This window comes from Eriocheir sinensis, chromosome 6, assembly GCF_024679095.1.
Source record: "Eriocheir sinensis breed Jianghai 21 chromosome 6, ASM2467909v1, whole genome shotgun sequence".
NCBI classification, from domain to species: Eukaryota; Metazoa; Arthropoda; class Malacostraca; order Decapoda; family Varunidae; genus Eriocheir; species Eriocheir sinensis.
This window is the reverse complement of record NC_066514.1, coordinates 21060479-21087921: the sequence shown is the minus strand read 5'-3', so window position 1 is coordinate 21087921 and position 27443 is coordinate 21060479. Positions and strand designations below refer to the sequence as shown.

General features: G+C 43.8%; 1 protein-coding gene across 3 annotated transcripts in view; it reads left to right on the top strand.

The window, feature by feature from the left end:
• LOC126989949 (dnaJ homolog subfamily C member 3-like) overlaps positions 1–27443 on the top strand; it is a 127687-nt gene that overhangs the window by 12264 nt on the left and 87980 nt on the right. For all 3 annotated transcript variants that reach the window (XR_007743918.1, XM_050848553.1, XM_050848551.1), the window contains exons 4-7: positions 3722–3865; positions 7339–7520; positions 10795–10945; positions 24842–25031. Coding sequence is in view for 2 of the 3 variants with exons in the window: in XM_050848553.1 (XP_050704510.1) it covers positions 3722–3865; positions 7339–7520; positions 10795–10945; positions 24842–25031 (667 nt within the window). In the remaining variant the exon portion in view is untranslated. The remainder of the gene's footprint in view (positions 1–3721; positions 3866–7338; positions 7521–10794; positions 10946–24841; positions 25032–27443) is intronic.

The following is a 27443-nucleotide window of genomic DNA, read 5'->3' as shown; positions in this document are numbered from 1 at the left end:
TTATTTAAAAAACGCGTAAACCAAACTTGCGTAAATTGAGAGTTACCTGGACCACAAAACCAGTTCATAAAATTGTTTGTCAAGGGTCTCCCTGAAATACGTGTAAAATATGCGTTGTAATGTCCCTCCCCCTTCCTCCTGCCTTCACCAGCAGCGGGCAGTGGCTGTCAGTCATGGCAGGCTAGAGAAATTTTAGGGTTGCTACCTGTTCCTTAAAAAATGGATTCGTTCTGTTTTGGAGGATGGGATGTTGCGTTCCTTTTTTTTTTTTTTTTTTTTTTTTTTTTTTTTTTTTAGCTCAAGTTGGCAACTCTGAGACTGTTCCCATTGTTTTCCTCATTGAGCACTCTCATCTTGTGGCGAACAAAGGGAACCCTCACTCATGTCTTCGACTTGTACAGAGAGACACGCCAGTCCTTGTCGAAGGACCGACTTGGTCAGCCGATAGAGTCTGTCTATCAGCATCCTCCCCTCCCCTTCATGAGCCGCCACCTGGCAAGGGTCTGTGGCCCCTCCTCGGAGGGACATACACGCTTGACCCTGACGTGCTCCATATAGCCACGAGTGTTCCCACCCTTGAGGTGGTGACAAAAAAACAAACAAAAAAAACTTGTACAAAATGGATACTTGTGTAACAGGTCACTGCTCATAAACCAAGACATTTTTGTGATTTTTTTTATTATTGTTTATTTTTTTGCTCGTAAATCAAAACACTCGTAAACCAAGGTATGACTGTATTTAGTTTTAAAAGAATTTTTAAAGGAATAAAACCTACTGATATGTGTGTAATAAAATGTAGGTTCAGTCTACGGACCTAAAAACCCAACTTTGGATCATGGCCTGCCATAAAGGCAACGACAGAGTACGCCCCATGGCTTTGTAGCAGTCAGTCTGCACCAGGAAGTGAAATGATTGACGTGCTCTGGGCGCTGAGAAAAGGGTTCGAGCAGCGTTTTCATGGTTAGCACTTGCGGCAATCTCTCCCTGGCTTATTGCAGTCCTGCTGCACTTTGGGGGGATCTGTTACTTGGGAATCGGCTATAAGGTGCGAGAGCCTCAGCCGCTAACCCATTGCTGGGGTGCCTAGCCCCGTGTTCACAGGCAGCCGCTAATGTTCCCCTGCCTGGCCAATCACAGCAGCGGGCCCTGGACCCAACCCAGAAAAGCCCAGGTATTTGTGGCAGCTTAACCGCCCAAATCTGCATCATCGTGTTTACCATGTAGGCTTTCTAGCAGACCCAGCACTGCCACAAGAAACTTTTTACGGGTCCAGTTTTACAAAACTGGAAGGCCGACGCTCTGTGCTGTTCTGAGGTGCACACTCACGGCTTTATCGCTGCGTAGCGGTGTTAACAACCTCGTGGCTACGAGCACCGCGGGCTTTACCACCCGTGTCAACCAGAAGGCATACCGGAGCGATACCCGAAGCGGTCCGGGCCGGCAACGGGCATCAAGAGCTCAAAGCAGGCTTCTATATGGACGCCCGGGCAGGCACCCCAGGGCGCTACCCTTTTCAGCCCGGCAATGAGCCCAAAGTCCCACAGACGCCGGGCAAGTATGCCAGGCCACCCCACTCTGAGTGTGAGTGGGGAGGATATCTAAGGAGTCAGTGACAATCTGGCGCATCCGCTTGCACAGTGATCTGTGGCTGTTTAGTTACACTGTGTTGCCCTTGCGAGCCAGGGGGGCGGGTACCCCCTGCACAGTGCATCCAGCAGAACCACGGGGAGGCCACGATTTACGGCCAGCCCGCACCTCCAGATCGGGGTGGCCCACTGGACTCCCGAACCCCTGCGGCCCCTTTACTCGCCTTACCGTAAGCATGGTTAAATCCTTCTTTCACATGTCGGACCGAGGGCGGTACTTATCCGCATTTCTTATTCCGCCCTCACTCCCGCAGGAGTGCTAGCAGACCCGCACGCCTTCTCCACGGGGACGGAGCCCTGCTCACCTAGTCCAGTCTGGATTCAGGCAGTCATGAAGGCTTAAGCTTGGGTTTGCACTGTGTGTTTCATTTAAACAGTCCTTTGACACTCCCGCCATTTAAACCTGCACTGCCTTGACTCTCGTCACTTCAATATGGTCTGCTGCGCTCGGCAAGAACGTTGACGTGCCAGTTGTACTGCGAAGCACACAGCTTTCCTGCGAACCTTCGCACCAGGGCGTCAATATCATTGCCATGTGCAAGCTGGGGTGCGCCTTACGGGTGCGGTATGCCGCCCAGGCAGAGCTTAGGCTTTAGAGGCATCGCGCGGGCAATTTAAATGACTTGGCAGTGCGCAACAATTTATTTTTATTTTCTGGAAAAAAACAAATATTTTTTTAAACTCCTGGATACAGTGCACCCGGATAACTGAGGGTTTACTGTATAAGTATTTTCAAGCAATGGATCACCCTTCCCCCCTTTTAATCTGTTAAATCGAGGGCCGAGTGTGTGTGTGTGTGTGTGTGTGTGTGTGTGTATATATATATATATATATATATATATATATATATATATATATATATATATATATATATATATATATATATATATATATATATATATATATATATATATATATATATATATATATATATATATATATATATATATATATATATATATATATATATATATATATGTTTCCAATAGTACAGTTTCGGTTTTATACGGATTGTCATGGAAGAATTTTTTTAGGATTTTTAAATTTTCCGCTCGTCGCACCAAGTAGCCACGGCATGATTGGCAACACTGTTCTTCCAAAACACCTGCTGAAAGCACCCAAAAGCGTTCAAGATAGGTGTTCACCCTGCAGAAGAATTCAGATTCAGGAAAAGTTACGTTTTGGGATGAGTTACGTTGCGGTAGGGAGAGCATACCAAGAATGAGAGCAGTGTTCGCTGTATCTATCATAGTGTAAAAGAAATTCTTGCCGCAGTAACTGCCAGTGCTCCAAGAGTGCTGTAAGAGTGGAGATAAAGGCTGTCCTTTTACTAAGCCTCGTCGTTGCTATGGTAACGGCGTCTCACTCGTAGCAAAATGGCGTACACTGATCTTCCTGGCGACGTTCAACATGCATTACTAGCTGTCCTGGCTGACGAACTCCTTACAACAGAAGATGAAAAGGAAGCTGCAGTGGTTATGGTGGCACAGAGAGGTGAAATGCAATGGAAACACTTATATGTGTTTGTTTGGGCCGCCATGTTTGCTGATGACATCATCACAGCACGAAGGCGCTCCACCTCTCAAAGCCGGGAGCCAGCGGACGTGCCGGGTTGGTAACTCGTGCTGCCGCATCACGCATCTGAGAGCACTTGGGACGTTCCAAGAGTCCCGATTCCCTCTCTCAAACGCAGCCCAGGAGTGTTTCTAGGGGTGGCACTAATTTTATATGGATTTTTGAATAGTATGGGGGTCCTGGGTCCCTAACCCCCGTACTATTTGAGGGGCGACTGTATATATGTCATGATGTATGAGCCAAAGAAAATGTATGGATTTTATTTTTAAGCAGCCGGCATATTTTTGTGACTTGGACAACATAAATATAGGTGAATGTAATCCCCCAAACTCTTATAATCCATATTGAGTGATAAATAGGGAAGTTTTTCTCCTGATGCACGATTGAGGACAGGACTGTGGAAGCACAATCTAGGTAGCCATACATAGCTGTTCAGCTTGTGCTAAACAAAACAATGATGAAAATCATGAGAATTATTCTAATGAAATGTTCCATTGCAGCTGAGGAAAGAGCCAGCGCATGAAGAGGCCAACCGACTGTATGTGATGATTGAGCCCCTGAAACGTGAGATATTAGAGGCTTTCTCTAATGTCAGGATGGGACGCCACCACCAGGCCATCTTGCTGCTCAAGAACATAATTGAGGTGAGGATTATTAGCACCTCAGCTACACTAAATATAGGATCTAACTAAGTGAATGTCTAATAATGAATGGAATTTCTCCTCAGATACTTAGGATAATTTTTGTAGTATGTGATGTTTGTACCAATTTGCATCCCCAATTCTAATTCTAATTTACATATAGTCATAGATTAGTCTCTGAAAACTTTGTATAGAAAATTAGCTCTTTTATGGTATTTGTGGCTTGAATTCTGGTCTGACTTCCCTCATTCCTATGCACCAGAAACTAAATTAGTGTTCATCAGTCACCTCAGAGTTTGAAAATGATAGGGGGGGGCTTCATGGTGCAGTGGTTAGCACACTCGGCTCACAACCGAGAGAGCCCGGGTTCAATTCCTGGGCGTAGTGGAAAAATTTGGGCAGCTTCTCCGATACCCTACACCCCTGTCCACCCAGCAGTGAATGGGTACCAGGTATTAATTGGGGGTTGTGTCCCATCTCCTGGGATCTGTTCCCTTCTATAATTCCTTCCCCTCCTGTCTCTCTGGCATATGACCACGGATGTTGCACCGACTAAACAAAACTTTCCAACTTTTCCTACAGTTGTGCACTGAGTTTTGCACTGAATCAGAACCATTGTAATTACCACTAAACTCAAATCTGCAAAACTATATGCATTGACATCATGGGAAATAAGCTACTGTATTTTGTGGCGTATAACATGCACCATTTTCACATAAAAAATGCCTGAAAGTTTACCCCGGCACGTTATACGCTGAAGGTACAAATTTTTTTTCTTTTTTTTTCTTGGGGGTGTTTTAATTTTTTTTCGTCTTGTCCAATAACAACTGCAAATTTACCTTTATTATTGTTTATGATCCATCGTAGTCCATAGTTGTCTTATAATATGTTACCATAGAATACAGGGTGATCAAATAACTACTTTACAAAAATTAAATCAGTAGAGGATCGCTCATGCCTTGTTGTTGTCCCGCATTTCCATCGGGCGCCGACATGACCCGGCCGCCATTTGCATTGTTTTGATGACTAAGGAGCACAGTTGCCAATTTGAGCAGTACAAGCTACACAGAAAATAATATTGGAAAAAAATATCCATGTGTTCATTATTAATTTTTAGTATTAGTGAAAAGAATGGGGTAAATATGATATCAGAAACTGTATATCATGAGTCTTGTATGAGGAGTTATTTCTCGCAACAGCAGCCCGGCCGCCATTTGCATCATTTGAAGACCACACAAGCACACCCATGCAACAAACAGCTGCATGCCGCATTTCACCAGAACTGTGTGAATTGTGCCTTGCCTAGTTGTCTGTCATAACCTACGAGTGATGGTGAGAATAATATGCTAATTATGATATCAGAAGCTGTGCATCATCAGTATGTTTATGGGGATGTATTTCTCACAACACCAGCCCGGCCGCCATTTTCATTGCTTTACTCAAGGACACTTGTCAATTCAAGCAGTACAGGTTACACCAAAAATAGATAAATTTCAGGAAACTGTACATCGTTAATGTTCTTTAACCGTACATATTTCCGAGCATTTTAAGAACTTTTTTTTTCCCAAAATTGTTGTCTTAAGTTTGGGGTGCGCGTTATACGCTGCAAAATATGGTAATCAGTGCCCAGAGCTCCCTCCCTTGGCTAGCAGGCTTGCCAGGCTGAGGGGGTTGATCCCCCTGGACTCTTCCCAGCTGGTAGCCAGCAGTCTCCTGCATGTGACCGTTGGGATGTTGTTGGAAGGTTTGGACTTGTGCTGGTCAAGCTTGGTGATCTTGGCCTTGGCATTGGTGCCAGCCATGGAGGCCTTGACGGGGAGGCTGGCAGGAGCCATGGGTAGGGGCGGCGTTGACATTCTAGTGGTGGCTGAGGCAGCCAAGGAGGGCAGCAGTGACCGTACCATGGGTCATACCATGTGCCGGGGGCCAGCTGAGTGGTGGGAAGCAGGGGCCGGATTCATCAAACCATTTACCAGACCTCTCATTGTAAGTTTTTTGATAACTGCCCATTCCATGAATCAGTCTTCAGCAAGAACTTACCTCTGGTAAGGCCAAAATTTACCACTGCTCTGAGCATCCCTAAATGAGTTACCAGAGGTCTTGTAAGCTGGGTAAACACTGCCACCTCAGGATTATTCTGCCATCTAACTGCTTGTATCCGTTATTTCTGAACATGACAGTGCAGTTATGGTTATCTTCCTAGTTATAGGAGTATGATAATGTATAATAATGATGGAAATAAGTGGAGGGACTGGTGCAGTGTATGAGTAGCCACAGCGGCGATGAGTTATCCTCATTTTTCTTTTTCTACTCATACCTGTTCCATAGCTTTAGACAGAAATATCCGAGTGATAAGCTTAGGAGTGTCTGGAATCTACAAACATGAGTTACCACTGTGAAAAGACTGCTGAGTATTTCAAATTTAACAGCACAGCAGTGGGACAGTTATGGCTGGCAGCCGTCAATATGAGTCATAGGTGATGTTTTTTACTAGAATGACCGTGGCTTTGATCTGTAACATTATAGGCCATAATACACCACCTCTGTCTGACCCCTGGGAAGGATAAGCAGCTTATTCCTGGTGAAGTTTGACAGCTTTATCTTACAGGGATCACTCATCACTACAGGGGTTGCCAGCCTTTGAGTAGTTTTTCATGGAATGTAAGAATGTGAACAAACAAGCAGAAAATATGTAATGATAGATTTTTATACTTTATTGCAGATATACAGCTCTTGTGTAAGCTATAGTAAAATACATCTTATTGAGGGAGTGCACTGGTTGTTATTCATTGAAGGAAGGTACAGGCTTGACCTTAACAGCCTCCATATAGCCTGTGTCCTCACCCGGGGAGGTTGGGAAAAAAAAGAAGAACAGTGGAACAAACAGGATGCTCGTATACCAAGTCACCGGTCTTAAACCAAGGCATTTTTTTGTGGGATTTTTTGCTCATAAATCAAAACACTCATAAGCTAAGGCACTCGTAAACTGAGGTTTGACTGTATAAAGATCATGGTCAGCAGGAGTGCAATGGCATGTTCTCTTCTTATCATGCCAAGATGATGCTTTTAATATAACTTGTTAAGGAACAAGAATATAGTTTCAGTTTACTGTTAGAGACATTTAGTTCTTTCTATCATTTCTCAAACAATTTCATCATGTTACCTGTGATATGTTCACAACCTGCCCTGAAGAAGGTTTAGAAAAGTCAAAATGTTTGCATGTGCATTGGTGAAAACTTGCATTGTTTTGAAAATTGGGTATTTGAAACTGAAGATACAGGGAAGGAAGTTTTATAGAGAATTAATGAATATATTCTTAAAGTTGCTCTGAAGGATATCAGAAATATGTGAAAGTGTATTAAAATTTATTATGAGAATAGTTTTATGGTTGTGAAATACAGCGAGACACTTGTAGCTCATCTTTTATTTATGTAATTACTTGTAGCATTCCTTTGACTTCTCATTCCCACACACAGAGGTGCCCGTGGGATGCTTCTCTCCGAGAGTTGCGGGTAGAGGCCTACCAAGCAGTGGGAGACATTATGAATGCCATCGCTGATGTGCGAGTTACCACCAAGTTAGTGCAGGACAACACTCATGGCTACCTGAGGCTGGCACGTCTCTACTATTCTATTGGGGATGTGGAACAGTCTCTCAGGTGAGTGTGCTGACTAGTACTTATTTTTATTTTTGTAAGTTTACAGTACTTTCTCGAGTTTCGCGCTTGCTTCATTCCGAAGGCGTAGTGCTAACCTCGAGGATCGCGAAACTTGGGGTATTGATAACACTGAAAAAGCGCTTATTTGTTCCGACCCGTGGAGAAGCTGACTTTTTTCCCCTTTTCACTCCCTTGTTATCTCAAAATACCTACCTTGGAATAAGGAAGAAAATGGGAAGAGAGAACGGGTTGTTTTGAAGCCACTTGTGATTCGCTGGGGGTCTGATGACGTCATCGCCGGCGTTCACCCAATCAGCGGCCTCGCTGCCTTAAGGCGGTGTCACACTGGCCATTTTCCTTCAATCGTTGGGGCTGCAGGCAACTCCTGTACGCCCAACCGGGACCGAGTTGTAGGCTGTCCGTAAGCTGGTGTCACACTGGGCCTTTTTCCTCTCACTGCGTTGGCAGCAGCTTGGGCAACTGGCAACTCCAACTTTTCCGGGTGTGCGTCACACACGGCCAAGGTCGGTTGCCCGAATCCACATCCACAATATAAACAAAGCACTTGCCCTGTATCGACATGGCATCGTCTGCTAAAGTAAGGGCTGTCGCGGCTTGTGCTGCCATTACCCAAGTTGTGGACTTGTTGCTGCAGTTAAATGGAAGGAAGAAACAGTTGTGGGCGTGGCTTGCCTGCGGTTCCTCCGTGCCATTAGTTCTCATTGTCACCACTGCACGTGCGCAGCCACCCCACCCATCTAGACTCTGCCCACATAAACATGTGGATCGAGTAACAACAAACACAAATTTATAAAATTTATAAACTATTGATTAAAATGGAGGAAGTAGGCAATGAGGAGTTACTACTAAGAGAAGGAAGAAGTGTCAGCAACGTGCGAGGGCACAGTAAAAAGTTGAGGAAGGGAAGATGCTTGAGAGACATAAAGAAATATAGCTTCCCGCAAAGAAACCTGGAGTTTGGAACAGACTAAGTGAGGACGTAGTATTGGCGAAGAGTCATGTCCTCCTCCTCCTCTCTTCTGCTTATTCACACTTTCCTTTTCCATTGCATCACACTAGTCATTATGTAAATCAATCTAAATTTGTACCTTCTGCATATACTGCGCAGGGGTAACTTTTTGGCATATTCTGGGTGAAAAAAAAGTGAGCGTTACACGCCGCAAAATACGGTATAGTTCATTTTTGGGATGTCTGGGAACTATTGTGTCAAATAGAGGTGTTTTGGGTGTGGGTTGTGTACCAGTAACAATAACCCCTAGGCCTACCAAAACCTAACAATCGTTGTATAAGACGCAGGGTGATTTTTCCAATCTTCTTTTTTGGAAAAAAGTGTCATATGGCAGGAAATATGGCATATGTTACCAGGCTACCAGTGAAAGCCAAATCCGTTCCAATCTCAGCGGACGGGTCAACGATAATTTTAACTAGAATTTTGATATCTGGGCGGGTGGGAAAGTTTTGGGCCCTGGAACTGATAAATTTGATGTTTTGAATATGATAATTTGGCAACGCTGATCAGTGCGCATGCCGTGTTGTGCACTGGAAGGGTTCATGAGTTCTCACCCACCACAGGCTCAAGGGTCAATAGTACAGAGTTGAGCACCACGGCTATGTGCAGTTAACCCGGTAGCAGCGGGGATCATGTTTCTTAATGGTCCCTCTAAGCGAGAAAAATGAGAAAAAATCACCCCTCACACAAACCATTTCATAATATATATCAAAGCATTTGTGATCAGATTATGTATCATCTATTTTTGGGGGGTTAAATTATGGCACAAATTTGGCCCGTCGCTGCTACGATTCTAGGACCAAAGTATGTATGGAAATAGTTTGTATGCATAAAGTTTGTACGCAATTGTTCGTAAGGGATAAAGTTCGTTTGAAAATAGTACGTACGCAAAAGTTTGTACGGTAAAGTTCGTATGCAGATGTTTGTATGGTATAAAGTACGTATGTAAAATATTCGTAACGACAAAAGTTCGTCGGGACAGCAGTTCGTATTGAAAAAGTTTGTATGGAAATATTTCGTATGAAATTGTTCGTACGCAAATGTTCATCAGGGAAAAAGTTCGTCTGACAAAAAATACGGTGGTAAACATTTGTACGCAAAAGTTCGTATACAGATGTTTGTATGGTATAAAGTACGTATGCAAAGTATTCGTAATGACAAAAGTTCGTCGGGACAATAGTTCGTATAGAAAAAAAAATCATATGCAAATATTTGTACGCAAATGTTCGTCAGGGATAAAATTCTTCTGGGTAAAGTAGTACGTACGGAAAAGTTCGTAAGTATGTTTGTATGGTAATAAGTTGCTATTGCTACACGGAAGTTTTTCTATACGAACTTTTGTCCGAAACCCATGAAAAATGGGGGGGGTGTCGCTGAGAGCCGACCCTGCCGACAACCACCACCACCACCACCGCCCGCTTCGCCTCCGCCACCGACAACCAACATCATAACCTTGCACTCTGCGCCGCCGCCTTCCCGTTAACGCAAAATAATATACATTGAGCACACAGGCATGATGAGCCACTGCCTCCAGGTATTATTTCAAGAATAAAGATCTTGTCGCCCAGTACCTTAAGTTTTTTACTGGACGACTGCTTTTTCACCACTGGGACACCTTTTGGTCGCCCAGTTATGTTAAAAAATGCACACACACACACACACACCTCTCTCTCTCTCTCTCTCTCTCTCTCTCTCTCTCTCTCTAGCTATATATGAACTATTTCCATACGTAATTTGGTCCTAGAATCAAACGAACTTTATCCTACGAATTATTGCCATACAAAGTTTTTTTTTCTATACCATACGAACTTTATCTCTGACGAATATTTGCGCACGAACACTTGCGAACAAACATTTGCGTACGAACTTTTTCCATATGAACTTTTACGTGTACGAACATTTTTCTAACGAACATTTAACTTTACGATTTTTTTCCATTACGAACTTTTGACATGACGAACATTATACCCTACATACTTTAGGCAAACAAACTTTTTCCTACGAATTATTGCCATATGAAGTTTTTCTATACGAACATTTGTCCGGAACCCCGCTGCTGCACGGTAAAGCCACAAATTTGGCCCGTCGCTGCTAGCGGGTTAATAGCAAATACTACCAACTACCTTTTTTTTACTAATTTCCTCCTGTTTTTAATATAATGTAGGCTTGTATTGATGTTTACATTCTTAGTTTATATGGCAAGCCTCATTGCAGAATACTTATAATTCTCACACTACATTGCAGTGAGATCCGGGAGTGTCTTAAACTGGACCCTGACCACAAGGAATGCTTCCAGTTATACAAGAAGGTTAAAAAGGTGAATAAGTTCAACAGTGATGCTCAGGAACACATGAATAACAAGGAATATGAAGAATGTATTGCATCAGCCAAGAAGGTAAGAAGGGGAACCTTAGACTTTCTTTTCAACCCTTAGATGGGTTTTGAAGGGGAACCTTAGACTTTCTTTTCAACCCTTAGATGATGGGTTTTGAAGGGGAATCTTAGACTTTCTTTTTCAACCCTTAGATGATGGGTTTTGAATTGGAACCTTAGACTTTCTTTCGAACCTTTAGATGATGGGTTTTGAAGGGGAATCTTAGACATTCTTTTGAACCTCTAAATGATGGGTTTTGAAGGGGAACCTTAGACTTCCTTTTCAACCTCTAGATGATGGGTTTTGAAGGGGAATCTTAGACTTTCTTTTCAACCTCTAGATAATGGGTTTTGAAGGGGAATCTTAGACTTTCTTTTCAACCTTTAGATAATGGGTTTTGAAGGGGAACCTTAGACTTTCTTTTCAACCCTTAGATGATGGGTTTTGAAGGGGAACCTTAGACTTTCTTTTCAACCTCTAGATAATGGGTTTTGAAGGGGAACCTTAGACTTTCTTTTCAACCCTTAGATGATGGGTTTTGAAGGGGAATCTTAGACTTTCTTTTCAACCCTTAGATGATGGGTTTTGAAGGGGAACCGTAGACTTTCTTTTCAACCCTTAGATGATGGGTTTTGAAGGGGAACCTTAGACTTTCTTTTCAACCTCCAGATGATGGGTTTTGAAGGGGAACCTTAGACTTTCTTTTCAACCTCTAGATGATGGGTTTTGAAGGGGAACCTTAGACTTTCTTTTCAACCCTTAGATGATGGGTTTTGAAGGGGAACCTTAGACTTTCTTTTCAACCTCCAGATGATGGGTTTTGAAGGGGAACCTTAGACTTTCTTTTCAACCTCTAGATGATGGGTTTTGAAGGGGAACCTTAGACTTTCTTTTCAACCCTTAGATGATGGGTTTTGAAGGGGAACCTTAGACTTTCTTTTCAACCTCCAGATGATGGGTTTTGAAGGGGAACCTTAGACTTTCTTTTCAACCTCTAGATGATGGGTTTTGAAGGGGAACCTTAGACTTTCTTTTCAACCTCCAGATGATGGGTTTTGAAGGGGAACCTTAGACTTTCTTTTCAACCTCCAGATGATGGGTTTTGAAGGGGAACCTTAGACTTTCTTTTCAACCTCCAGATGATGGGTTTTGAAGGGGAACCTTAGACTTTCTTTTCAACCTCTAGATGATGGGTTTTGAAGGGGAACCTTAGACTTTCTTTTCAACCTCTAGATGATGGGTTTTGAAGGGGAACCGTAGACTTTCTTTTGAACTTCTAGATGATGGGTTTTGAAGGGGAACCTTAGACTTTCTTTTCAACCTCTAGATGATGGGTTTTGAAGGGGAACCATAGACTTTCTTTTCAACCCTTAGATGATGGGTTTTGAAGGGGAACCTTAGACTTTCTTTTCAACCTCTAGATGATGGGTTTTGAAGGGGAACCTTAGACTTTCTTTTCAACCTCCAGATGATGGGTTTTGAAGGGGAACCTTAGACTTTCTTTTGAACTTCTAGATGATGGGTTTTGAAGGGGAACCTTAGACTTTCTTTTGAACTTCTAGATGATGGGTTTTGAAGGGGAACCGTAGCCTTTCTTTTGAACTTCTAGATGATGGGTTTTGAAGGGGAACCTTAGACTTTCTTTTCAACCTCTAGATGATGGGTTTTGAAGGGGAACCGTAGACTTTCTTTTCAACCCTTAGATGATGGGTTTTGAAGGGGAACCTTAGACTTTCTTTTCAACCTCTAGATGATGGGTTTTGAAGGGGAACCTTAGACTTTCTTTTCAACCTCCAGATGATGGGTTTTGAAGGGGAACCTTAGACTTTCTTTTGAACTTCTAGATGATGGGTTTTGAAGGGGAACCGTAGACTTTCTTTTGAACTTCTAGATGATGGGTTTTGAAGGGGAACCTTAGACTTTCTTTTGAACTTCTAGATGATGGGTTTTGAAGGGGAACCTCAGACTTTCTTTTGAACTTCTAGATGATGGGTTTTGAAGGGGAACCTCAGACTTTCTTTTCAACCTCTAGATGATGGGTTTTGAAGGGGAACCTCAGACTTTCTTTTCAACCTCTAGATGATGGGTTTTGAAGGGGAACCTTAGACTTTCTTTTCAACCTCTAGATGATGGGTTTTGAAGGGGAACCTCAGACTTTCTTTTGAACTTCTAGATGATGGGTTTTGAAGGGGAACCTTAGACTTTCTTTTCAACCTCTAGATGATGGGTTTTGAAGGGGAACCTCAGACTTTCTTTTGAACTTCTAGATGATGGGTTTTGAAGGGGAACCTTAGACTTTCTTTTCAACCTCCAGATGATGGGTTTTGAAGGGGAACCGTAGACTTTCTTTTGAACTTCTAGATGATGGGTTTTGAAGGGGAACCTTAGACTTTCTTTTCAACCTCTAGATGATGGGTTTTGAAGGGGAACCTTAGACTTTCTTTTCAACCTCTAGATGATGGGTTTTGAAGGGGAACCTTAGACTTTCTTTTGAACTTCTAGATGATGGGTTTTGAAGGGGAACCTCAGACTTTCTTTTGAACTTCTAGATGATGGGTTTTGAAGGGGAACCTTAGACTTTCTTTTCAACCTCTAGATGATGGGTTTTGAAGGGGAACCTCAGACTTTCTTTTCAACCTCTAGATGATGGGTTTTGAAGGGGAACCTCAGACTTTCTTTTCAACCCTTAGATGATGGGTTTTGAAGGGGAACCTTAGACTTTCTTTTCAACCTCTAGATGATGGGTTTTGAAGGGGAACCTCAGACTTTCTTTTCAACCTCTAGATGATGGGTTTTGAAGGGGAACCTTAGACTTTCTTTTCAACCTCTAGATGATGGGTTTTGTTATCGGAAAAGAAAGTTTCGGGTAGAAGAATAATAGCTAGTGAAATGTACAGTTTATTACAATATACTTTACTCAAGGATATGAGATTATTAACCCATTAGCAGCAGGGATCATGTTTCTTAATGGTCCCTCCAAGCAAGAAAAATGAGAAAAAATCACCCCTCACACAAACCATTTCATAATGTATATCAAAGCATTTGTGAACAGATTATGTATCATCTATTTTGGGGGGTTTATATCATGGCACAAATTTGGCCCGTCGCTGCTACACGGTAAAGCCACAAATTTGGCCCGTCGCTGCTACATGGTAAAGCCACAAATTTGGCCCGTCGCTGCTACACGGTAAAGCCACAAATTTGGCCCGTCGCTGCTACATGGTAAAGCCACAAATTTGGCCCGTCGCTGCTACATGGTAAAGCCACAAATTTGGCCCGTCGCTGCTACATGGTAAAGCCACAAATTTGGCCCATCGCTGCTACATGGTAAAGCCACAAATTTGGCCCGTCGCTGCTACCGGGTTAAGATGCCAGATGGTATACATATGGCAGCTCCTGAGAGTAAGTTAACCACCAGTTTTCTTTCCCATCAGTAGATATATCTAACTTCCATTTGAAGCTTTCAGTTGTGTTTGGCTCACCTGTATGTCTAGTCAGTATGTTCCACTCGTCCACCACTCTGTTCATGAACCATTTCTTGGCTGTTTCCTTCCTGAGCCTGAATATGGCCAATTTTAACCTGATGCTGTGCATTCTTATATGTTTTTAATATAAGTACAGTGGACACCCCAAATACATGAGGCAGCATAAGTGCTTGGGTACTAAAAAACTTGTGTACTGGGAATACGTATTCTGATGGGAAAATTATGACATGGGTAGCTCCACCCTGACTAACTGGCATTTTTTGTAACTGAAACTTCATAAAGGGAAACTTTTTAAGATATATTTTACAGCATATGGTCAATCCTTGGTTTAAAGGACTAAATGGGAAATCAACTAGTGTTCCCAGAAACAGTCTGTTGCTTGGTAATAGATTAAGGTTCATACTGCATTTTTACCAACATTGAAGATGCACTTTTTTCTCAAAGTAAGACTAGCAAAAAAAATAGCATGCATCTTGGATGCCAAAGGATGCGTTACCCTTAAGGTGCTGTCACACGGAGGTTTTCTGGTGTCTTTTATTGACATCCAGCCGCCGGTACCGGTGGCAAGGAGCACTCTTCCTATCACACGTGCAACAGATGTTTTCGGCCTCGGCACAGATCAAAACAACCTGGATGCTAAACATATATCGAGTATATATATATAAAAAAAAGGGGTTGCCAGGCGTTACAGGTCCCATGTTGGGATACTCCTTCAGAGCTTCTGCTAATTTCTTGAAAACTTCTCTCTACATGTTTCTCTTCAAATAGTTTTCATCCCTGGTGTCCCACAGACACTTGTTTTCCCGATAGAGCTCACAGAGGGTGGCAAGAGCGTCCTTGGACCAAATAATTTGCTCCATGGCCAGACAACGCCGCCCCACACAACACCTGAAAGTGTAAACAAAGACGCCAGTACTGGCTTCAAGATGACGATAATTGGCGTCTCGTGACGTGTATGGCCACCAATGCTGCCATCAAAATGCCTGTATTGGTGGCTATATGCCAGTAAAGTTGCCCGAGTGATAGCACCTTTAGGCCTAACCTAGGCCTATAAGAAGTGTATAGATATAAGATGTTGAAGGCCTCTGACCACACCCCACATCACACCCAGCCACACCAAACTACACATCACACCCAGCCACACCACACCCCACATCACACCCAGCCACACCAAACTACACATCACACCCAGCCACACCACACCCCACATCACACCCAGCCACACCAAACTACACATCACACCCAGCCACACCACACCCCACATCACACCCAGCCACACCAAACTACACATCACATCCAGCCACACCACACCCCACATCACACCCAGCCACACCAAACTACACATCACACCCAGCCACACCACACCCCACATCACACCCAGCCACACCACACCCCACATCACACCCAGCCACACCAAACTACACATCACATCCAGCCACACCAAGCCACACTGCACTACAGTAGGTACACTCAGCAACACTACGCCGCCCTGCTGTGTTGCACCATACACAGAATACAACATCACCTCCCACATATGAATACCAGTAATGTTCTGCTGCATCAAACTTTTCCATTATGAACAATCCTGGACCATATACCAGATTTTTGCTTGATAGTGCCATGCATTCTGCAGTAATAATGCTGATTCAATCAACAAAGCATTCCTTGCTTGATATTTCAGAAAACAAAGTAGCCTCAAAGTGACCAACCTTGCCCAACCAACATCACCAACACTATAACCAAGAATCCGACTGGCCAAAAATGGCGTACAAGCCGTCTTCTTCCTTTCCAATGCTTGTACGAGGCAAGTCAGCAGACAGTCATTCACACGGCCAACCTAACTCACCTGTCCTTTAAAAAATATGAATGAATTAGAATGGAGAATACAGGAAATCCCCGATATACGTAAGCTCGATGTACGAAAATTCGGATATACGAAAGTGAAAAATATAGGACAATTTTCGGTTCACGAAAGACATGCTTCGCATATACGAAAAGTACGACAGTTTCCGCGCCCACTGTTTCGTACCCGATGTCTATATCGGTCGCCGCGCGCCGTCAACAGCCTCACGCACACTCGCTCACTCGTGTTTTTTATCTGCCTCCATCATGGCTCCCAAGCGCCCAGTCACTTCATCCTCCTCTGAGCAGCCTCCAAAGAAAAAGCAGCACAAGATCCTGACCCTTGAGAAGAAGCTAGAGATCATCAAACGCCATGAGGAAGGCCAGGGTGTCAGTGACATCGGGCGCGCCATGGGTCTTGCACCTTCCACGGTGGGGACAGTGACAAAGAAAAAGGCCATTTACAAGAAGATGGTGACAACTGCTGCAGAATTTCCTTCAGCCTGCAGGATCACCAGAGTCAGGAGCGTCAGACTGGAGAAGATGGAGCAGTTGCTGGTGGCCTGGATAGACGACTGCAGTGCAAAGAAAATACCTATTTCGCTTGCTCTGATTCAGGAACGGGCACGCGCCCTGTGGGGAAGCATGCAGCCTGAGGACGAGGAGGCAGTGGACGACCCGGACCAGCCCGGACCTTCGTCAGGTTCGCCAGTCAGTCCAAGGGAGCTGGAGGAGTTTAAGGCCAGTCGAGGGTGGTTTGACCGCTTTCGCAAGAGGGCCGGTCTCAGCAACGTACGGCTTCAGGGAGAGGCCGCCAGCGCTGATAAAGAGGCTGCTGAAGCCTTCCTGCCCAGTTCTTGAAGGTGATTGAGGATGGTGACTTCTCCCAAAGCAAGTGTTCAACATTGATGAAACTGGCCTCTACTGGAAGAAGATGCGGCAAGGTGAGTACCAAAATTGAGCTTCACTGTTATTTTAGTTATTTTTTGTCTTGAAACGTATTATGAAAAAATAGTGGTGTTGCTGCGTCCGTTGTGTTAAAATTTAACAAAAATCAGCAGTGGAGTTGTCGTGGCTTTCTGTATGGTTTAGTATTTATTGTTTGCCTATTAAAACAGTGTTTCCCAACCTGGTGGGCACCCTCTTACGGGCCCGTGGAGTATGTTTCAGAGGGGGACGGGGACATCGTGAAAGCACTCATGACCTCCTGGGGGCTCTTGTGCTGAAAAGGTTGGAAATCCCTGTTTTAAAATTATATGTACAGTGGTGTTGCATCCATCATATTAGGACTTACCTAAAATACAGTGGTGTTCCCGTGACTTTCGCTATTGTTTAGTACATGTATTTATTGTTTGTCTTTAAAATTATTTAAAAATATATGTACCACAGTGGTGTTGCCGTGACTCTCTGTAGTGTTTGCTTATTGTGTGTTTATTGTGGTCAAGGCTGAGATAGCAACCTCGAAACACTAGCAGTGAGCTTCAACTTTCCTCCCATCAATGAATGCTTCGAATAAGCTCACTGCTAGTGTTTCGGGGTTACTATCTCGGCCAGTCTTGGCAACAGTGGGTGGACCGGCGGGAGTGTTGCCAGCTGTACAGTGATGTTCCTGTTACATTCTGTATTGTTTAGTATTTACACGTATTGTTTGTCTATAAAATTATTTAAAGAATATATGTACAGTGGTGTTACCGTGACTTTGTGTTTTGTTCTTATTGTACGCTTGTCTTTAAAATTACTTGAAAATATATAAGTTGAGTCTCCAGCAATAATGGCGCGACAATCGTGCGATCAGCTGATCAGCAGAATGGAATGTGGCACCGTCACACCCATTTAAAGCCTCTCTGCTTCGTTCCCATTCATTAGCCTACCCTTCACTCCCCTTACATCACACCATCGCACCGCTCGTAATCACGTTATCACACCCAGGCCTGCATAGTCCCATTGTCTGAATCAAATGTCCAACTGCGATCAGCTGATCAGCAGAATGGAATGTGGCACCGCACCCCTTTAAACCCTCGCTGCTTCGTTCCCATTCATTCGCCTACCCTCCACTTCCCCCTACATCACATCGATCATTGCTCCACTCGTAATCACGATATCACACCCAGGTCTGCATAGTCCCATTGTCTGAATCAAATGCCAGTCGCACTTCCATCATCCTGTTATGATGTTAAAAATGTCTTTCAAATAACAACTAAAAAGTACTACAGTTAGTATTACCAGGACTACAGATACAAATTATTATTCCGTGGCAGAAACGATTGCTCAAGTTTGTGGAATATCTATCACTCGTCAATTAAGGTGAAACGAGCCGTTTAACAAACACACACACACACACACACACACACACTCCATGTCCCCACTATCCCATCTGACGAGACTGCAAAATAGAGACAGTAGTCCCATTATTTATCCTTACTCAAAAGATATGCATTATTTCCTACGGTAGTATTGCAAGGTGAAAGAAGTGTGATTGAGAAAATGTGAGTGGAGGGATAGGCGAATGAATGGGAACAAGGGAGGGTGGGTTGAGACGGGTGCTGTGGTGCCACACACGTACGTACCAAAACTTAAATAAAATCAACAACGGCGTTCATGTGACACTGTATAGTTTAGTATTTATATATTTGTTTGTCTTTAATATTATTTTAAAAATATAAGTACAGTGGTGTTGCCGTGACTTTCTGTAATGTGTATTTATTGTTTGTCTTTAGAAATTATTATTTTTTAAATATATGTACAGTTGTGTTGATGCGTCCGTCATGTCCTTATTTTGTTCCCCATCGCTTGTTGCACAGCAACTACATATTCACAAATGAGAGGACGGCACCTGGATTTAAGGCGCAAAGGACCGCCTTTACGTTGGCGCTTGGTGGAAATGCTGAGGGTGATGTCAAGCTGAAGCCTCTTCTAGTTTATAGCCATGAGAACCCTCGGCACTGAAAACACTTCTAAGCCATCACTACCTGTTTACTGGAAGTCCTCCAAGAAGGCATGGGTTACAACCAGCATTTTTCACGACTATATCTACAACTACTACTCTCCTTTCGCCTCCGCTACACCTCCGCAAACAACCTGGCGAACAAGGCGTTGCTTCTCTTGGACAACGCACCAGCACACACCCCCGCGATGGTCGATTGGTGTGCTAACGTACAGGTGTGCTTTCTGCCCCCGAACACCACATCGCTCATTCAGCCATGTGATCAGGGGTTGATTTACATTCAAGAGTTATTACACCAGACGAGCAATGCATGCGCTGAGCGTTGCTCACAGAGACGGCATTATCGATGGTCCTCAGGCTTACTGGAAGACCTTCGATATCAAAAAGGCCGTCGAGATGATTGGCGAGGCGTGGCAGGAGATCACTCCTGTAACCATGAATGCCGTGTGGAGGAAACTATGGCCACAGGCTGTGCATAACTTCACTGGCTTTGCTGTGCCCGACACTGCCGCCTCAGCAAGGAGATTGCTGCCTTGGCCAACGGCTGCCCTCGGAGACGGAAAGGAGGTCACAGAGGAAGACGCAGCAGCTCCTCAATTCTCACGACCAGGAGCTAACAACGCAAGACCTCTTGGAACTCGAGGAGACCAGGACCGATGCTGCCGACCCCGAGTCTCCCGTCCCTCCTCTGACGATCACGCAACTACAAAAGGCTTTGGAGCTCTACTACGAAGCAAATGACTTCTTGCTCCAAATTGACCCTGATATGGACAGGAGTTTTAAAGTGCGTAGCTCTGTAAAAGGAGCCATACGTTTCTACGAGGAGATATTGAGGTCCATGCAAATGGAAAAGAAGCAGCTGAGAATCACAGCTTATTTCAAGCCAGCTTTAGCCCCACAGCCATCAGCAGCAGCACCACCAAGCAGTGATTAGGCAGCAAGTGTCCATGTCCAGTCCCCTCCACTTCAACGCTCATCACTTAGCGTTGCCAGTTTGTGAACCCCTTGCTTCGACTCGAATCCGAAACACATCCCAGCCAGCGTGAGGAAACGTGAGGGTGATGGAGGGGTTGGGGGGGGGCTGGGAGTGGGGCGGTGGTGTACTGTTTGGCACGTGTTTCGGGCACGAGAGTCGAAACTGGCCTTTCACAGCTTGGGAAGTAAACATTGGCAATGTTAAGTGATGAGTTGTAGTGACGAGTTAGAGGGGATTGTCCTAACATATGTAATGCATTTCTATAACAGTAAAGGAACAGGAAATGGTAATTGTTTTTAATTATTTATGAGCCTTGCGTTTCATTGTATTGTGAGTAGTAAATTGCTTTTAAGCATAGTTATATTTAACTTTTTTTTTTTTTTGCTGGCGCTGGTCCCTAACCCCCCTATTTATTAACAATCCTATGGGGGAAATGGCTTCGATATACGAAAAATCGATAAACGAAAGGTTTTTTCAGTCCCTAACCCTTTCGTATATAGGGGATTTCCTGTAGTGTGCAGTGTAAATAACTTTTGCAAAAAGGATAGACAAGGAGAGATTCAGCCTGAACTGATTTGTTGAGAATAAATAAGACATCCAGGTCTCAAAAAGGACAGATTGTCCTTAAAAGGACAGGCCTGGCAGCCCTGTGTAACTGAGCACAGAGCAGCCTAGCTCAGTACTGAAGCGGGAGTGGAAAAGCATACGAGTCTAAGGCTCTTCGTCTCATCAGCTCTCCTCCTCCTACTGATAGTCTTCTACCTCTTAAATTCCGCCGCGATGTTGCATCTCTTTCTATCTTGTATCGATATTTCCACGCTGACTGCTCTTCTGAACTTGCTAACTGCATGCCTCCCCTCCTCCTGCGGCCCCGCTGCACACGACTTTCTACTCATGCTCATCCCTATACTGTCCAAACCCCTTATGCAAGAGTTAACCAGCATCTTCACTCTTTCATCTCTCATGCTGGTAAACTCTGGAACAATCTTCCTTCATCTGCATTTCCTCCTGCCTACGACTTGAACTCTTTCAAGAGGAGGGTATCAGGACACCTCTCCTCCTGAAATTGACCTCTCTTTCGGCCACCTCTTTGGATTCTTTTTGGGAGCAGCGAATAGCGGGCTTTTTCATTATTATTGTTTACCTTTTTTGTGCCCTTAGCTGTCTCCTTTGATGTAAAAAAAAAAAAAAAAAATACAGGAATCAAATTTGTTGGGTACAGGATGTATCACATGTTGATGGGTTCTTCTGCTATGATATCGTCCATTGATTTATATCATTGAACTATAGATATATTTGTGCCTAACATCACTAAATATTACATTTCCACAAAAAATCCACGTTAAATCTATTACCATAAAAAGGCCCCATAAATTGCTTGCTTCAAGTGTCCTCCCACAAGAGCTCCCACAAAAGTTTATTTCTCCCATAAATATGTGGATACAGGTAACTCTTGATTTACGCGAGTATTGTGTCCTTGAAGAGGTCGCGTAAATCAAAAACAATGTAAATCAAACAAGAGGTAGATTTGTACCTTTATTACCTACTGTATCACTCTGACTCCTCTCCCTCTCGTGGTTCCTCCTCTGGCTGCCCTTCCCCTCGTGGTAGCACAGCAGCAAGGGTGTTGTTGTTGTTGAGTAGCGTGGCAGCGTGGGTACTGTATTGTTGTTCAAGTGGCGCGTGGGAAGAACTGAGCTCAGCTGTGTGGCCGCGACGCCGTGTGAGTCCAGTTGCGTGAGACATCTGGTGGCCACTCCATAAAATATTGCGAATAAGTGGAAAAAAACGTGTAAATTAAACATTTATTTGGATTTTGGACCCCGCGTTATTTAAAAAACGCGTAAACCAAACTCGCGTAAATCGAGAGTTACCTGTACTTCCCATAAATGGGCGGCACTGTCCCTAGAAGAGCACCCAGGTACTTTACAAAACAGTTGATCATGTAGAGGAGCCCGAGGCAGAGACATTTTTACCCACTCTGACTCTACCCAAAAATAGCAGATAACTGATTCTGACTCCAACACACCTGCATGTATATATGATACAGAGAGAGAGAGAGAGAGAGAGAGAGAGAGAGAGAGAGAGAGAGACAGAAATATATATACAAAAAAAACATACAATACAGAACATGTGTGTACGCAGTGACACGAGTGGAGTGCGTACACACATGTATTCTGTATTGTATGTTTTTTTTTTTTTTTTTTTTTGTATATATATTTTTATAGTTTATGTAGTTATTTTTTATATAGATTTTATTCTGCCCTTTGAATAGGCAGCACATGGCAGTGCACCTTTGGGTCTGTAAATAGTATATATGTATCTATGTTTAAATGAGAGAGAGAGAGAGAGAGAGAGAGAGAGAGAGAGAGAGAGAGAGAGAGAGAGAGAGAGAGAGAGACTGCTTAGCTTACCTCACATAAAAAATGCATTCGAGAGGATGCATTCATGACTTATATAAATGGTCTTAACCCGGTAGTAGCGACAGGCCAAATTTGTGGCTTTACTGTGTAGCAGCGATGGGCCACATTTGTGCCGTGATATAAACCCCCCAAAATAGATGATGCATAATCAGATTGTCGTACTCAGCCGCTTATATTTCCCGACTTCCTACCCTATTGTTATTTGTGTGGTTACGACAGTCTTGGTCACGTATGCTGAGTGGTAGCGTGCTGGACCCACATTCACCGCGTGATGGACGACACGAGTTCGAATCCCCACGCTACCACATCGGATTTTCCAGTCACCGCCGAGTGGCTTAAAACTACCCACACGCTGTCCTGAAGACCACCCATCAACCCGGACTCCTGAGGAAACCGTCCAAGTTAATCAAGAAGGAGTTCCGGGGGGCAGCATGAGCTAAGAGAAGATGGCGCCACTATAAACACTTGCCTGCGCCATGACGGGCTGGGGCTGACTACCATCTAGGCCCCTCAAGAGAGCCTACTGGCGCTATAGTGTTCACGTAAAAAAAAAAAAGAAAAGAAACCCATCAATATTTAACAGTTTTAACGCTAATTTTAATTTCCTATCATTATTTGTGTGTTTACGACAGTCTTGGAGCCTAAAAATGATGAGTGCAATGTTCAGTGTACCACAATTTAGCAACGTTGGCACCAACCCTCAAATCAAAGTGCCATAAACACCTACATCACTCAAGTGTACTAACGCAATAGTAAAGTTATAATTATACAGTAACTATTTGTATGAAAAACACTTTGGGCGGAGTGGAAAAAATTTGGGCGGCTTTTCCGATACCCTACGCCCCTGTCCACCCAGCAGTGAATGGGTACCAGGTATTAATCGGGGGTTGTGTCCCGTCTCCTGGGATCTGTTCCCTTCTCCTATAATTCCTTCCCCTTCTGTCTCTCTCCGGCATATGACCACAGACGTTGCGCCGACTTAACCAAACTTTCCAACTTTCAAGATTCAAGATTCTACTGTATGTGCCTTTATCAATGTCTACTATTCAATGTACACTTATCAAATTTTGTAACATTTAATTAATGAATTGTGTTAGGAAAAAAATCTATCTTAAAAACCTATTTCGGATGAGAAATATTAACAAAAATCAACCAAAAATGTCACAAAAATGTAATCGATTCAGTTATAAAATTTTAAAAAATTGACAGCACAAAAAACCTTACCTGATCGAGAGAAACGGGCGTCATTTTCGGATTCAGCGGTGCAAATTTGTCCTGAATCAGTTGAAAAAACTTAAGACCACTTACTTTTATTTTTAACCCAGTGTAATCATTAACCCGGTAGCAGTGACGGGCCAAATTTGTGGCTTTACCGTGTAGCAGTGACGGGCCAAATTTGTGGCTTTACCGTGTAGCAGTGACGGGCCAAATTTGTGGCTTTACCGTGTAGCAGCGACGGGCCAAATTTGTGGCTTTACCGTGTAGCAGTGACGGGCCAAATTTGTGGCTTTACCGTGTAGCAGCGACGGGCCAAATTTGTGGCTTTACCGTGTAGCAGTGACGGGCCAAATTTGTGGCTTTACCGTGTAGCAGTGACGGGCCAAATTTGTGGCTTTACTGTGTAGCAGCGACGGGCCAAATTTGTGGCTTTACCGTGTAGCAGTGACGGGCCAAATTTGTGGCTATACCGTGTAGCAGCGACGGGCCAAATTTGTGGCTTTACTGTGTAGCAGTGACGGGCCAAATTTGTGGCTTTACCGTGTAGCAGCGACGGGCCAAATGTGTGGCTTTACCGTGTAGCAGCGACGGGCCAAAGTTGTGGCTTTACCGTGTAGCAGCGACGGGCCAAATTTGTGGCTTTACCGTGTAGCAGCGACGGGCCAAATTTGTGGCTTTACCGTGTAGCAGCGACGGGCCAAATTTGTGGCTTTACCGTGTAGCAGCGACGGGCCAAATTTGTGCCATGATATACATCCCCCAAAATAGATGATACATAAATTGATCACAAATGCTTTGATATATATTATGATATGGTTTGTGTGAGTGATGATTTTTTCTCATTTTTCTTGCTTAGAGGGACCATTAAGAAACATGATCCCCGCTGCTACTGGGTTAAGGTATTATTTATCTCTTTCCCTTTTCCCTAATCCATGATGCTCGCTTCCTATCCAGCAGTTTTCTCTTTTCCTTCTACTGGAATGTTAACCCAATTGAACTGTATATTAATGTTACTGATTTTCCTCCCAGATTGTGAGGGAAGAGCCAGAGGAGCAGGAAGTACATTTCTTGGCCTTTGATAAACTATGTCAGTGCAACACCCATGTATCACCCACTGAGGCGGTGACTTTCTGCCAGAAGGCGCTCAACATTAAGGAGGAGCCAAGGCTGTACTGTGAAATGGCAGATGCTAACATTGCCAATGAAATGTTTGATGAAGGTGAGTTAGTAGTGGACAGGCCTTGGGAGGTAAATACTGAAAGATGATACACTGGGTATTCGATATATGCGAGTTTGAAATATGCGAATTCGCTTATATGTGACTAACCTAAATGTGCCAAGTATTCGTTTTATGCGAGAAAAATTCGCCATTATGCGAGTAGCAGTGCTGGTGTGAGTATTTGGTGAGGTGTGCAAATGTTTCCCGCACTTTCCTCGCCTATAATTAACCTTTTCCTCCCTCTGATCCTAAAGTTAATCCACAGGTAGGTAATTATCAGCTCACATCTGTACTAATGTGCTTTATTGTTGCTTTAGTGCTTTATTATTGTGAAACGGTGCCGGAATAAATAGTGTTCGAAAACGGGTCGTGGAACAAAACCCCCTATAATTAATGGGATGATAGGTTCGATATAAGCGAACTCACATTATGCGAGCTTTTTGCAGAACCTAACCCTCGCATATAATGAAAACCTGGTGTATTATAAAGAAAGTATAGGTAAATGGTGAGATGACAGATACTAGCATTCCGTCCAAATGCATGAGGAAGGGTATTTTAAAATGGACAAGCCCTCTTGGGGGAGATAAGGAAAGGTGAATATTCTAAATAAACAACTGAAGCAATATATAAGGGCTTCAGGAAAGGTTTATGGAGAAAAGGAGGAGATTGTATCATGTTTTTGTAGATCTAGAGAAGGCATTTGACAGAGTACCAAGGGAAATTATAAGATGGGCATTGAGAAGGCAAAGAGTGCCAGAAAGATTGCTTGATATGGTGATTGGACCATATTAACCTGGTAGCAGCGGGATCATGTTTCTTAATGGTCCTTCCAAGCGAGAAAAATGAGAAAAAATCACCCCTCACACAAACCATTTCATAATATATAGCAAAGTATTTGTGATCAGATTATGTATCAACTATTTTGGGAGGATTATGTCATGGCACAAATTTGGCCCGTCGCTGCTACACGGTAAAGCCACAAAATTAGCCCGTCGCTGCTACCGGGTTAAGGTACAAAATCGAGAATGAAAACAGTGGTGGGAACATCAGATGTGTTCGAAATTAGAGTGGGGGCTCACCGGGGATCTGCCCTTAGCCCACTCTTGTTTATAACAGTAATGGAGGAGGCAACAAAGGAAGCAAGAGGAGAGGCACCATGGGAGCTGTTGTATGCAGATGACTTGGTAATAAATGCAGAGGCAGCAGAAGAAGTGAAGGAAAAGTTTAATAAATGGAAGGAAGGAATGGAGGAGAGAGGTTTGAAAATTAACATGGAAAAAACAAAGTACATGGTGACTGGAAAAGAAGCAAGAGAAAAGATTAAATAAGGACAATATCCATGTGGATGGTGTGGGGAGGGAGTAGGTGTAAATTCAGTCATGTGCACATGTTGCAGGCAGTGGTGCCACCTTAGAAGCTCAGGCCTCAGAAATGTAAGAGGAGTGCAGAATTTTACATGCCCAGCTTGTGTAGGGAGACAGCAAGGACAAGAAACTGAGAGGGATGAACTAGAGGAGGAAAGCTGGATGAGGTAGAACATTTCTGTTATTTGGGAGATGTTCTGGACTGTGAGGCGGGAGTGGAGAGGACAGTGGGAGCGAGAGTGGCAGCAGCGTGGTTAAAGTGGAGGGAGGTGGCCGGTCTACTCGTGAATCGTAGCATACCTCTAAAGAGCAGAGCAGGGGTGTGCCAAGCGTGTATTAGATCAGCGATGTTGTATGGAGCAGAAACATGGGCGCTAACTAGAAAATTGATGGAGGTATTGAGAGCAAGTGATCGCAGAACGGTGAGGTAAATGGCGGGGATCAGGTGGCAAGATAGGGTGTCCAGTGCGGATGTAGCTAACAGATGTGGAGTAGAGGACCTGGAAACAGTGCTCAGAAGGGAAAGACTCCAATGGTTTGGACATGTAAAGAGAGCAGGGGAGGATACATTGCTGGAAGTTTTGGAGAGATTGGACGTAGAAGGAAGGAGACCAGTTGGTAGAACTAGGAAAACGTGGAGAAGGTGTATACAGGAAGACTTGGCATTGATGGGATTGGATGAGCATCAGGCAGAAGACAGAGTAGAATGGAGGAGAGACATAAAGCGTCCAGCCGCTGAGGGAGAGTGAAAATGGACGTTAAACGAAATGATGATGATGATGATGATTGTAGGAAAACTAGTGTAATTATTTGGGAGTAAGCTAGCAAGCAGAAGAGGAAGTCTGATTGGTGACATAAAACCTGATCAGATTTTATTTGGTTGAAAATATTGTCCATTAACCCGGTAGCAGTGACGGGCCAAATTTGTGGCTTTACCGTGTAGCAGTGACGGGCCAAATTTGTGGCGTTACCGTGTAGTAGCGACGGTCCAAATTTGTGGCTTTACCGTGTAGCAGCGACGGGCCAAATTTGTGGCTTTACCATGTAG